The 14060-nt window shown below is 45.5% G+C and overlaps 1 protein-coding gene across 1 annotated transcript in view; it reads right to left on the bottom strand.

Annotated features, from left to right (window-relative positions):
- LOC138259421 (UDP-N-acetylglucosamine transferase subunit ALG13-like) overlaps positions 1-14060 on the bottom strand; it is a 790124-nt gene that overhangs the window by 298060 nt on the left and 478004 nt on the right. Inside the window, exon 14 of the mRNA XM_069207173.1 lies at positions 6855-6968. Coding sequence (XP_069063274.1) covers positions 6855-6968 — 114 coding nt within the window. The remainder of the gene's footprint in view (positions 1-6854; positions 6969-14060) is intronic.

Genomic DNA, 14060 nt, shown 5'->3' on the forward strand with positions numbered 1-14060 from the left:
AATGCACTAGTTATTTTGTTTTAGATGTGGATGTTCAGTGGGAGTTTGACAGGTATTGCTTTAAAGAAAAATATTTTAATTATTTATCACATTTTATCGATTTTGTTTAAAAATGCTTAATAATTATTTTCAAGTGTATGTTACATTATTTTATATTAGAATAGATGGGGGTTATTTTGCATTTTGTGGACTTAAATGGCAATGTTTTTACATAGAAATGCATGTTAATATGAAATGTTTCATTATAATGTGATATATTATTTCGATTGATTTAAATATTTTTTATAAAAAATAAATGTACTGCCCATTTCAAAAATTTGATTTAAAAATAGTTTTTAATAGTGTTTAATTCTTGGGAGAATTGTATTTGATAGTAAGTGTGACTCCCTTTCACTTCCCCTATCCAAAAAAGGTACCTTCCCCAATGTTTCTGGAAATGGAGGTAGATGGAAAGAATCCCCTAAAAACAAGTTACTTACCTTCGGTAACTCCTCATCTCAGACAATATCTAGTTTCAGATTGCTTACCTTCAGATTTGTCCCAGGCGTCAGTCTAGATCTGAGGATTTTGCTTTGGTAGTGCCTTTGCGAGCAGTTAAGTGGTGTCAATTGGCTCCACCTCTGTTGTGTCGTCCACGCCAGAAATGACATTGTGGGTCATTTATAAGCACTACCCCGGCGCGCAGACATCAGTTTCTTTTCACGACTTTCCACTTCAGAAGCACAGAGCCATGAAGAACACTGACCACTAGTGCTTCACAGCTAAGGCCCTGAAAGGGCAGTTCCTGCCCCTAAATATCAGTTTGCTGGAAGGATGGGTGGGTGGATCAGTAAGGAATCTGTAACCAGATATTGTCTCCACCAGATAAGGCGTTACCAAAAGGCAAATAACTTGTTCATCTCAGAGACTTCCAGTTGTAGATCCTTACCCAAGCAATATCATCCTCGGGGCTGGGTCTTTGAACCAATATCATCCTAGAAAGTCCTGCAGGACCGAACGGGCAAAGAACCCATCCTTAAGGACCCGACTACCCAGGCAGTAGTGTTTGGTAAATGTGTGCAGAGATGGCCACCTTGCCACCTGACAGATGTCAAGGACTGGAACTCCACATGGTAATGCAGTGGTTGCAGTTGTAGCTTTGGTAGAATGAGCACACAAACCCTCAGGGGGATGCTTCTTGGCCAGCACGTAGCAGATCTTGATGCAGAGTTCGACCCATTTGGAAATGGTCAGCTTTTGCACTGCCCAACCTTTCTTCGCACCCACATAACGGACAGTTGATCATCCACTCTGAACTCTTTTGTACGATCAAGGTAGAAAGCCAACACTTTTTGGGTCCAAACGGTGAAGTCTCTCCTCTTCATTAGAAGGATGTGGGGGGTGTAAAAAACAGGCAAAGTGATGGATTGGCCTACATGAAAGGGCGTAATCACTTTTGGCAGACAGAAGGCCCTAGTGTGAAGCACCACTTTGTCAGGATAAATAGAAAGGTAGGGCAGCTTAGATGACAATGCCTGGAGCGCACACACCCTGCAGGCAGATGTCATGGTCAGAAGGAAGGCTGTTTTTAAAGTGAGAAGTCAGAGAGGACAATTGTGGAGAGGCTTGAAAGGAGCGCACATCAGAAATGTCAGAACCAAATTCAAATCCCATTGGGGTATAATGAATGGTGATGGAGGAGAAAGGAGCTCAAGTCCCTTGAGGAACTTATGTACAATAGGGAAGTTAAACAAAGGTGGATCAAGAAACCTCAAAAAAGCAGAAATAACAGGCAACTAACCTTTAAAAGTGCCAGAGCAGAGCCCTGCTGGTCCAAGAAACGGACAAACAGAACCTCGGGGGAGGAATGGGGAGGTGGCTGGGGGTGTTATCAACAGACTTGTCTGTGCAACATGTCACACATCTCTTCCAACATCCTGTGTATTCCGTTTTGGTGGAAAGATGCCTGGTTGCCAAGATTATGTTACAGACTTCAGGAGAAAAGTTAAAGGCTGTTGCTGCGCAATCTTCATGCATGAAGGGGGAGAGTAGACAGGTCCGGGCATAGAACCCTCCCCTGCTGCTGAGTCAGAAGATCCTCCGAAAGAAGCAGTCTGATCAGAGGATCGATGGACCTGTTCCGCAGTTCATGATACTAGACTCTGTGCCCACTCCGAATCCACAAGGATTACTTGTGCCCAGTCATTCTTGATCTTCTGAAAACTCTGGGCAGACATGGTATGGGTGGAAAGGAGTACAGGAGGCCTGAGTTCCACTCGAGACAAAAAGCGTCTAGAAGCGATTGCCACAGTGGAAAATCCAGTGTGCAGACCTAGTGACATTGTGTATTCTTTGCGGAGGCAAACAGATCTAACAATGGCTCTCCCCACTGCTGAAAGAGACCTTGCACCACCTCCGGATGGAGATGCCATTTGTGATCCACTAGGCATTTTCGGATGAGTTTTTCTGCTCTGGCGTTCAGAGATCCCACCAGATGTTGAACCACCAGGGATATGACATGCTGTTCCAGCCACAGCCAGACCCTACAGACAAAGGATCCACAAACCCACCCCACCCTGCTTGTTGCGCTACCACAAGCACCATCTATCCCTTGATAGAGAGAAGAAAGACTTTTAATGCCAGCTGTATCACAGAGTTCCAACAGGCTGACGTGGAGTCCGGACTCAGCCGGAGACCAAATGCCTTTAATCTCCACCTCTCCCAGGTGGATGCCCCAACCCAGGAGTGACACATCTGTCGCTACTGTCAGGCCTGGTTGGGGAAGGGAAAGGGATGTGCCCCATATCCATTTCTTCTTGTGCCTCAACTTACCTGATTGCCCAGAGGACCTGGAGTGGGAAGACGGCAATGGAGGACTCTGCAAACGATTCAGAGACCAAGATCTCAATGCACGCGAAGTTGTGTCAGGCCAACATCAGCTTCAGCTCCCCCAAACCTTTCAGATGCACTGCTGAATATGGAGCACGACTGTTTCTTTGCTGTATAGAGCGCGACAGCGACCCAAAGTGTGGATCCGCCACGGACATTGCCCTATGGTAAGATCCGCAGGGCTTGAAGCCAGTCTTTCTGGAAGATATCCTTGATGCACATCAGAAAAAAAGAGTCAAAAAAATAACAATGGGTATCTCTTTGGATCAGAGCTTTCCTATTTAGAAAGGGTAACACCAAGTCAACGCTGATGACTGACACCGAGCCGATCAACGCAACTTAACAGCGCACAGAGATACTGCTCACAAAATTCTCTGGATCCAGTCTGATGCCAGGGGGAATTCAAAGGTAAGGAATCTTCAACTAGAAGTCTCTATCAAATAAGAAAATCAGTCATCTGGCATGCATTTCTTTCCACATTTGCTGACCCTGAATGCTTTGCCATTGCATAGCTTGTGCAGGTTCCCCAATAGCCATTATCCAATGTGACTAGCATTTCTCCTAGTTTCATTGGTACACTGAAGATTGAATTAATGGTTTGATTACGCCTTTACCACCACTTTTAATGAGTTGCTATTAATAGGCTACTTGAGCAGTACTGTTAATATGTTGAGTTATTTAATGGGACAATAAAGGGTAGGATGGGGGCACTTCAAAGTTACAAATACAGATTATCTCAGGGGAGTACCACAAACTGAATCAAGTCTACTGCAGGAGGATCTGCAAGTGCATTAACCAGAAAAACTGTTTCCAAGCCAAGGCATGTCCTTGGTGTTGCTGCTACTGTCTATTCATACACCACAGAAGAACTCTCATCCACCATCTGACATCAGGCACAACAGGATAGATAAGTCCCAACAACCACAATAACTTGGGATACAATATGAAGTCAGAAATACTCGAATCATCTCCTAAACATCCACAATGCTTTGAAACAAAGCTTTCACAAGGGTTGTGTTGAGCACCACCCAATATTAGTCACAATGTACATTACAGTGAGAGGAGACTTCTGAATGCGGAAAATAACCAGCCTGTCATCCAAATATGGAAATACATGGACAACCAGCTCATTTGTAAACATGTGTTTGGGTGCAGTCAGAAACCAAAGAAATTGTTGAAACCTACCTGTGAAAGTAACATCTGTTGGGAGGGAGGAGTGGAAGATTAAAACGGATGCCCTGCTGGCCCAGAGACATCAACTAGTACCCCAAGTTCAAGGGCTAAAGAACTGGACTCTGAGCCTCCTAAACTTGTCCTGACAAATAAACATGCTTAGACGCAGTAATCTAGAACAGGCCTCTGCCCTCCATTCTTCTTTGGGACCAAAAAGAAAAGTAGTTTCCTGTGCCCCAGTCTTCTTTGGTGAGGAACCAAATGGCACAGAAATGGCCAATCGTGGGATAAATGGCTAAAATGGGAAACCTTTACCACAACCAGAAGGTGATGGCATGAGGAGAATCAGAATGGCTGGTGGCAGCAGAGCCCGCAGAGGACTGAGGAGACTAGATCTGATGTTGCTGATGCCTCCAGGATCCATTGGTGCCTTGAAAGGAGCAGTACATCTAGAGAGTTGTTTGAACAAGCTCAGAGGGAGGCTTTTGTGTGACTGCAGGGAACCAGATGAATGACAATTTGATGCTGTAGGTGGAATTGCTGTGCAAGGAATTGGGCCACAGCTCTGCCACCCTTGAAACGTTCCACGGGAACAGTTGCTCTTTTCTGCAAATAACCATTCTTTGTTCATTAGCGCAGTTTGGGCATCCACACAGGTTGCTGTGGTGTGACAGCCGAACCCACTGACAGGGCAACAATGTCCCCAGAGTCAAAGATACATTTGTAGATGTGTTTTGAAGTATCCAGTCTGCCACTCCCTTCGTCAGAGAATGTTTCCTCCAGTGCCTTGCCAAATAGACAAGTTTTGCCACTTCGTGAGGTATAAGCATAGTCCTCCAAATAACAGGTGCATTAGCTGTGGGTGAATTCATTTTCAACGATCCTCCACATCCTGCACATATTCGGATTCCTCCTAGATTAAGTTAGTATGTGGTGCTGCCACAGATAACTTACTTTTTGGTGTCAGCATCGTTCTCACCTCATCTGTCTCACTTCGTAGTGTGGAAATGTTTTTTGTGTTAAGACAGCGAAAGCTAAACATTGGATCTTCAAAAGTTAATTCAGGCTTCTGTCAACATCAGTGTTCAAGGTTTTATCAAAATTTCAGGATCCACATTAGTTTTATTGTCTTTTTCTGTACACAATCTGAAGTAATTAGGCTGCACACAGGACACCAAGTAACCATGAGAAGATGGTTTATTCTCATACGGACAGATGCGGTCCTTCCATACGACCAACGACCAACGCGGTCACAAGAACACATTCCATTAGAATGTTAAAACGCGTACTTCTTTAAAGAAGTACCACATCTTTACAGTATAACACAAACAACAATGGATTTCCAGGTGGACGGCACACATTTTTCATAATGGTGTTGCTATCACCTTCAAAACGGACCTGAGGGAATGAGAATGATGGTGTCGCTGATCATCATGATTAGAACTGACATGGACTTACAGTGTGAGAAGAGCCTGCCAAACACATTATTTTGGTGATGTAACTTTGAATTCCTCTCCTAGTATATGCAATCAATTCTACTAGCAGCCTGAAACAGCCAGCTTTTGCCACTTTTAAGGAAAGATCATTTGCAGCTATCGGTCTCAAAGCCCTTGGGTACGCAATCCCAACACTGATTCTAATGAGCCTCTAGATTTTTAACATACTTTGACTCCACCCACTTGCCACTCATTACGATCCCATGTCAACTGCAAATTTTATGTGTAAACAACCAGAACAACCACAAGTTACAAGCCAGGTAGAATTTAAATTCAGTATTTCATCAGCCTTGGAAAATGAAAAATCGGTACAAACAATAAAGGTAAATACATTATCATCTGAGATATCCTTTCCCAGCAATTTAGGCCGAACATCTACATGGACGTCATTTAGGGCTTGCCAAGGGTCGCAGCTGTGACCCCTGGCTTTCTCCTTGCGACCCCTGACACTGCCTTTGCGACCCCTGGCCCCAGAGGGGGCAAAATCAGTGCCAGGAACAAAATGACAGCTCCCTTGTTTTCTGTTAATTCTTTCATTACACTAAGAGTAAAAAATAATGTATTACTCACTATTAATGTAATAAAAAATTAATTACAATTTGCTGGAATATGACACTCCCTGGCAGCTGAGGTAAATAAAAATGATTTTAAATGTATGTTGTGTGCATGCTTCAGTGTGTGTTTAAGGGAGAGCGAGGGTGTGTATGTTTAAATGTGGGTGTATGTGTAAGCATGAGACTGAGTGAAAGTAAAGGTTAAATGGCGCGTGATGTCACCTCAGCTACAGCTGGCATTTTGGCCAACTGACGTTCATGAACATCTGCTGTCTTTGGTCCTAAGTTGCTCCAGTCAGCAGAGAGCACTATGTACCTTCATATTCAACAGCAGAAAAAATAATCAGAAGCTCTAATAAACATTGGGGCATTATGGAGCTCATAGCTCTTAGTGAATCAGGTTAGAGACTCAGGGGCAGACAATTGTTTAGAGAGAAGACCATTCGTGAATTACATCAGTAAATCGCAAAATTATGAACAGCCTGCGAGTCTAGTAACAGATTCACATTGTGCTTTGCATTAAAATTTTGCAAACCATCAGTCGTCGATAAAATTTTATATGGGGCATGTGACTTTACGGGATGCACTGGAATGTGGATTGCATTAAGTGTAACCATTAAAGAAACACTATAAAGCAAAAAATCTCATATTAACGTAAACAGGACAGAGGCAAACATGCACATTTTTTATATTACCTTTGCCTATCTACAGTACGAGCTTTAAAAACTAACGGATATTCTGTATTCTTGGCCGTATTACTCACCGAGACCTATAGGAATAGTTATCATAACTTTGATAACATCTCTTTCCTGGACTGGGGTAGAAGGTTACATCTGGAGCAACAAAGCTGTGTCGATTAATGTATCGTGGAGAACCCCTAAGTAAGAAGGTAAAAACATAGTTCATTACAGGCCAACAAAGATCACTTGTGTATTCTAATAACTGTATAACTTTGTATTTGTGCATCAGCTTATTCGCATTACTAGCTTGAAGATTACTTACTTGGACGAGGAGCCTGAAACTAACTAACTATCTTTCAAGTCTCTAGAAAAGTAATCTTTCCAAAATTCTGTCAGTACTCAAAGGAATTGAAAATTGGAGAGGAAAACGGTATAGTCTGCAAAAGATTACAAACGTAAAGTGAACCATTGCAGGATGTAATTATCAAATTATATTGAAGGTGCTAAAAAAGCAGTTACTATTACTGTTCATACATTTTCTGTTAAAGCAGATTCTTCACAATTCCAACTTAATGCACACAAAATTACTGAAAGCAGAAAAATGCAGATGTAGGATAAAGGCTCAGCTGAATAACTAAAACAAATACATACTCGCATTGAAAATTCTCAACTTCTTTAAATGCTGCTCTATGTGAAAGAATGTGTTCAGAAAACAATTACAGTCCTCATTCCTGGGGTATTACTAGAAATACTTTCTTCTTCACCAATTGCGACCATTTTCAAGAGAGGCAATGAACCTCGACCACCCATACAGCAGATTTGGGCGCAGATACCACACACCTTCATATAGAACATTAGTTTAATAAGGATTTAATTATTCCAAGGTCTCCTCTCCCCTTCTCCATTACCGCTGTAGCCGCAGTAGGGGGCGGGTGTGTAATTACCCTTATCCTGCCCAGTGTTTGCTCTCTTACTGAGTGAGGCTTCGATACCGGAAGTGGGGTTGCTCTATCATGAAACTGTGAATACCGGGGAACAACTGGGGAGGCCGTTTTCAGCCGCTGAGTACTGCCCAGAAAAAGAACTGGACTATATTTTAAAAGGTGTGCGTAGCAAGTTGGCCATCTTTGTAGTGTACCAATTTAAGGGGGCACTATGCAGATAGTCCAGGACCACCCATATTGGTTAACAGGAGTTAAAATAACCCTAAAATCTCTCTTTTGTGGTAGTGTGGGTGAGCAGTTAGGCTTATCAGAGGATAGTGTTAAGCATTTCTGGTGCACACAGAGCCAGTAAGCGAAACACTCAAAGCAATCCACTGAGGTCTGCTAATCAGAGCTCAGCGAGTGCTCTTTCCCCTAAAACAAGGTAGGTCTGATTGTTTTACAACTAGCATAGGACTTTAGTGCCCCTGTAGGTCCCTAGTATACGGTACCCCTGGTACCTAGGGCATGGGTACTAATGTGGTCTCCTAAGGGCTGCAGCATATATGATGCCACAATAAGGGACCCGCACACAAAATGCACACAGCCTGCCATCGCAAACTGTCAGGCCATGCCAAAGTCACAGCATGTATTTTAAGCAAGTAACCTGTACAGCAGGTCCTAAGAGCCTCAAGGCAGGGTGCATTATAATGCATATGAGGGCACGTCTGCATGTGCAGATATGCCCCTGTGAAGTCTAGTTCTATTACTAGATATTGCCAGTGACTGGGAAGACATCTTAAAACGTATATGGGACACTGGTTATCACGAGTGACCCAGCTACATGATGGCTGCTTGGAAAATAATGGTGCTTGGTATCAAACACCTCGGCTTAATAAATCCACCCCGATGTCAGTGTAGAATTTAATAAAACATGCACACAGAGGGCACACCTCTGAAACCTACGAGTCCTCTAGTGTGCTGGATGACTGGTATCGACCAGTCTGTCACCAAAGACGAGTTTGACCCCCTGGAGGTCAGAGCCCCTGCTCTGAGGTCAGACACAATGCTTGCCCCAGCCGGGTGGCAAGTAAATCTGCATGCCAAAGACTTCAAAGTTCCTGCCGCCTCTGATATGAGACCCACGCTTCCCCCAGACCCAGGAGATGCCACCCTCTGCCCAGAGGCTCATTTAGCACCAGGACAGGTGGGAAATTAGCTGTGCAGGTAGGCGTGTTGCACAATCAGGCCAGTCACACCCTTAAGGTGTGCTGCCTGATGTGAACACAAAAAAGAAAGCGTCAATATATTGTGTGCAGTGGAATTAGAAACTCTGGTACAGGGTGATGTCCACTTCCCCACAGGAAGTGGTCATCAAGGGGGTGTAGAGACCACAAGGATAAGGAGCAGATTGGCTACTACCCTTCACTCCCATTTAAAGCCCTAAATTAAGTATTTGTGGGGCCCTCTGACACCAGGAAAGCAGATCAAGTCAAGATGCAACTGGAGACAGACAAAGGAAAGGACAGGAGAGGTAGGAGTGAAGACCTGCACCAAGAGTGGCACAAAACCCTGCCAGGATGCTTGCACTTCAACAATTGCTGGGAACCACTCTGCAAAGAGCTGGACGACGTCCCCCAAAACCCATGGTGGACTGCCCAGCACCTCAACAACTGGATAAGATCTCTCTTGGAGAAGAGGAGCTTCTTCCCTTCATCCGCAAGTACCGCGTGCAAAGTCCGGGACTCTCATGTTAGCTATCGGCCCAGCGAGGGAACAAGAAGCCAGGACAAGATTGTTTGGAGCTCAGGAGGTCAACCCCGCCACTTCATCTGAGTCCCGAGACACTGATCCCTCCTGGAGTCTACCTGCACCTATACCAGGGGTACTGGACCTCCTGCAGTAACCAACGCTCGTTGGTGGTCTAATCAGGACTCCAACAGCACCAAGGCAGACCAACCATTCAGGGGCATCAGGATCCACAAGGCCATTCAGGAGAGTGGCTCCACTGCCCTGTTTACCCTCTTCACCAGGACAGAGATTAAGTCTCTGACCACAGCGACCCGTCACCTCAAAGCACCACTGCAACAGAGCCCCGCAGCCTGCATCATTGGAGGGAAGCAACAGACACTCAGAAGCTGAGCCCACCCTGGGGTTTGGCCAGATTGGTTCCCCCAGTTGCCACCTGCAGCCTCTTGCTGCAAGGACCAAGAACTGTGAGAGTTTCTTCAGCAGCGAAACCCAACGCTTCAGAGTACACACTGCACAAGAGCCCCAGCCAGAGTTCAAGTGGACCGACTGTGCCCCTGCGTGCCCAAGACCGCAAGATCTGGACCCGCCTTTGTGTTCACCCGGACTGATCCTCCCCCCCCTCACTGTTATTTTTATAAATTGGTGTTGGATTTGTTTAATGTGCGTCTCGCTTACTCGCTCTGTGGGTAAAATAAATGCTTAACACTATCCTCTTAAGCCGATCTACCACAAAAAAAAGCTTTTAGTGTTATGTTAACCAATAAGGGTCGCCCTGGACAGTGTCCCCTTACACTGGTACACTACGTAGATGACCAGCTTCGTACATGCATTTTATTCTTTTAAAAGCCCTAGCGGCTCACCTCTATCAGTTTACAACTTGCTTTTATGTCAATTCTTGAATTGCTTGTTTTGATCTGTACCAATGAGATGCGCTTTATTCTTTTCTATTCTCATGGTCTGCTCTAAATCGCTTGAGTTGGCATTAATGAGACCTATCTTGTAAAGGTTTTAACTAACTGTACAATAAACTACTAAGGTATATTCACTATGCCTCGTGATGCAAAGACTACTTGGAAGAAAGACAAGTTGCAAACTTCTGAGCGCAACACTAGAAGGCATGAGTATGCGCAGGATGTGTCTACAGCTAGACATGCCACAAAAGTAACATTTTCAGTTTGTAGCATATGCTGTAGATCACATGCTGTGCATGGATTAAGAATCAGAACCCATACTTCTGAAGCAGTGGTCTGCACACAGAGAACAAAGGTACCTGGAATACGTTTTCAGTAGTTTGTCCAACCTGCACTTATTAGCAGGGGTGAAATTCCACACACTTATTTCTGCTGACTGAAGTGATGTTGCTTACAAAACCACAGTGGCTACTTTCTTATGAGTGGAATAATCCCTGTGGGCAGCTTGCAGTGCACATCTGGCTTTGGCACAGATGTAACTCAATGCACATGACAATCCACACGCACCACTTGCCTCAGATAGGATTCCCAAGTTATGGTGAGTCAAATGTAGTTAAACAGCTTTTAAACATTTTTGATGACTTGAGACCAAGCTATACTGTACATAAAAGCCCCTCTCACATCTAAAGTGTGAAAAGACCCACCTGTGAGCGTCTGGGCTTTGGGATTAAAGATGGAATGTCAAAACAATGATTGCACTGGAAAGACAAAAATACCTTTCAGACTGGGAAGATAACACTACGTCTTTATAGATTTGTTTCAACAGCTACTCAACTGAAAGTGCCCGACATTCAGTAGTCGTGGACAGTGAAGTCACAGCCAGTAGCACTACCAGTGACCAAGAGAGGAACCAAAGTGGGCACAATGATTAAGTGCTCTCATTATTTTGGGTATTCCTGTTATTCTGGTGATGACTATATTGAGATTCCATTTTGAGCAATTTCTCGCTGTAACCCTTTCATAAAAAAGTGCCTATAAGGGCAGGAGCTCTTTATTTCTAAGTATACAGCAACTGCAGCTGAATGCACATACCTATATGCAACAAGGGTACTGTTAAGGTCTGTAAAGTTAAAAGCATTGGTTGAGAACGTGGGAGCTGCTCTCATCTCATAGGTCTCTTGGCAATTTCTGCTAAGGAGATCAGCAATGTCCTTGTTCACTCTCAGCATGTAATATACTATTAAGTGCATACGGTGGTGTCACAGCCACTGCAAAATAGCCTGAGCCATCTCGCATAGCTGTGGCGATATTGTCTGTTGATCACACTGTATGTTCACACTAATGCCACCTGGTTGTGCAGCGTGGCTCCAAGAGCTACATGTACAACCATAACTTCGAACACACTGATGTAGGAAAGGCCCCCTTGAGGGGAGCTCTGCCACTGAATGTGGAGCTAAGGCATGTGTGCACCTCATCCACTGAGATATGAGACTATCGTCACTGATGACTCCTGGTCGGGAGGCAATCTACCTAGCAGTAAGTTTGACTTGTTTCGCTACTGTAATTGTGTTGAACCCTGTGCTCCATCAACGGTAGATCCTCACAGTCGCTTGTGTCCATTCTCCTCCGGACCCTGTTTTAACGGGTGCAGGTGTAGTCATGCATGAGTGACTAATGGAGGGCAAGAAGACACTGCCTATAAAGGAGAAAAGATCTCTGGTATGCCAACAATTGTTTCTGGGCCAAGTTGCTCTTGGCTGTGGTCAAACTGATTGGGACTCCAACAGGTGTTTAAATGTGCCAAAGGTCCACGTTAGGCTTTTTGAAACTGATGGGGTACCCCAACTAACTGAGAAGGTCAGTGTGCAGAGTTTGGGGAAGGTACTGAAGGAGAGTTGTGTTCTTATACCATTCTGCCATCTAAACAAGTATATGCACGATCTGGCTGTGACAAATGTACTGCCACTACAACTAGACATTAGGTTGACAGGTAGGGATTCCACTTGTCATAAACCTTGGATACTGGCAGTTAACTGGGTGCAATGGACTGTGGGAGTGGGCACCATCGACGTAGAGTGCTGCCAACTAGTCTCCCTTATGCAGCAGTGGAATGACCTCTTCCAGATTCTTTAAGGCGGATGGATATTCTTAGACACAAAGTGCAGTGTGGCTCTACTGAGTATATGGTCTGGGAGTTTGTCATTATCAACTCCACAGCTCCATAATGGTGCCACTGAAGTCTGGGAAGTTTGGTATCAAACTTTCCAGAACAATAAACCCTCACTGATGCCAGTGTTCTATTTATTGAAAAATGCACCCAGAGGGCATCTTAGAGATGACCCCTGTATTTTAGCCAAACGTATAGTGCAGGACTGACCAATCTGAGCCAGCTTGCCACTTTCAGACGTGTTTCTGACCACATGGGGTGAGAGCCTTTGTGCTCGCTGTGGCCAGAAACAAAAAGCCTACTCTGGGTGGAGGTGCTTCACACCTCCCCCCTGCAGGAACTAACACCTGGCGGTGAGCCTCAAAGGCTCGTGCCTCTTATTACAGTGCCCCAGGGAACTCCAGCTAGAGGAGATACCCACCCCCCGAACAAAGCCCCACTTTTTCTGGCAAGTCCGGTGGGAAAATTAGGGAAAACAAGGAGAAGTGACCAACTCAGCTGGGACCATCCCTAAGATGACCAGAGCTGAGGTGACACCCCCCGCACCCTCTTCCTTGCAAATTCCTCCATTTTGGTTTGGAGGACAGGGACCAATCTGACCCCTGGAATGCCCCTAAATCCAGGATTTAGGCCAGGGCTCCCCTAAACTTAGCTTGTCAGATTCCTGGCACCCTTACAAGAAGAAAGGAGGACTGCTAAGCTGACCCCCAGCAGAGAAGACTGAAGACGCAAACTGACTTGGCCCCAGCCCTACTTGCCTGTCTCCAGCTCCTAAAGCCTTGCTAAAAGAAGCCGACATCCTGCAGGACCCACAACCTCTGAAAAGCTTCCAGAGGACCGTCTGCAACCCAGAGGTCCAGGAACTTCCAGCAGCCTTGTCCAAGAAGAAACTCCATCCAAGGGATCCAGAACCGCGAGTCCTGCCCACTCTGCACCAAACGCCCACGGCCCGTGTCCAGGTGGCCTAACCAAATAGAGCTAGTCCCCAAGTGAGTCTGAGCAAGTGCCCAACCTGGATTGACCCCCTCCTGCCAAACACGTCACCGCTGCCTGCAGCCTGAATCTGGAGGACCCCCCCTGACCGCACCAGAACCAGACGAAGATTCCGGATGCCAAAAGGTGCCCCTGCAACCGCAGCCCCCTGGCCTTGGGGAATCAGACCTTCAGTGCAACAACATCCAACTGACGGCCCTCCTCCTTGTCCAGCCTTTGGTTTCCCGGAACCGACCCCCTGAACTTCACCTGCAGCATCCATGTGAAAGACCCCACCTATAGGAAAGCATTGGGAGTCCGACACTGTTTGCACCCTGCTGCCGTTGAGGGTGTGTGTTTGGTGCTGACCTGTGGCCCCCACGGTGCTCCTCTAAACCCCCCAGGTCTGCCCTCCGAAGACGTGGGTACTTATCTGCAAGCAGGCCTGATTCCGAGTGTTCCCAGTCTCCATAGGAGCCCATGTTAAATCAACCTCAACTTTGACCTCTGCACCCGGCCGGCCCCGTGTTGCTGCTGGTGAGTGTTTGGGGTTAACTTGAACAA

The sequence above is a fragment of the Pleurodeles waltl genome, chromosome 2_1 (genome assembly GCF_031143425.1).
Source record: "Pleurodeles waltl isolate 20211129_DDA chromosome 2_1, aPleWal1.hap1.20221129, whole genome shotgun sequence".
Lineage (NCBI taxonomy): Eukaryota > Metazoa > Chordata > Amphibia > Caudata > Salamandridae > Pleurodeles > Pleurodeles waltl.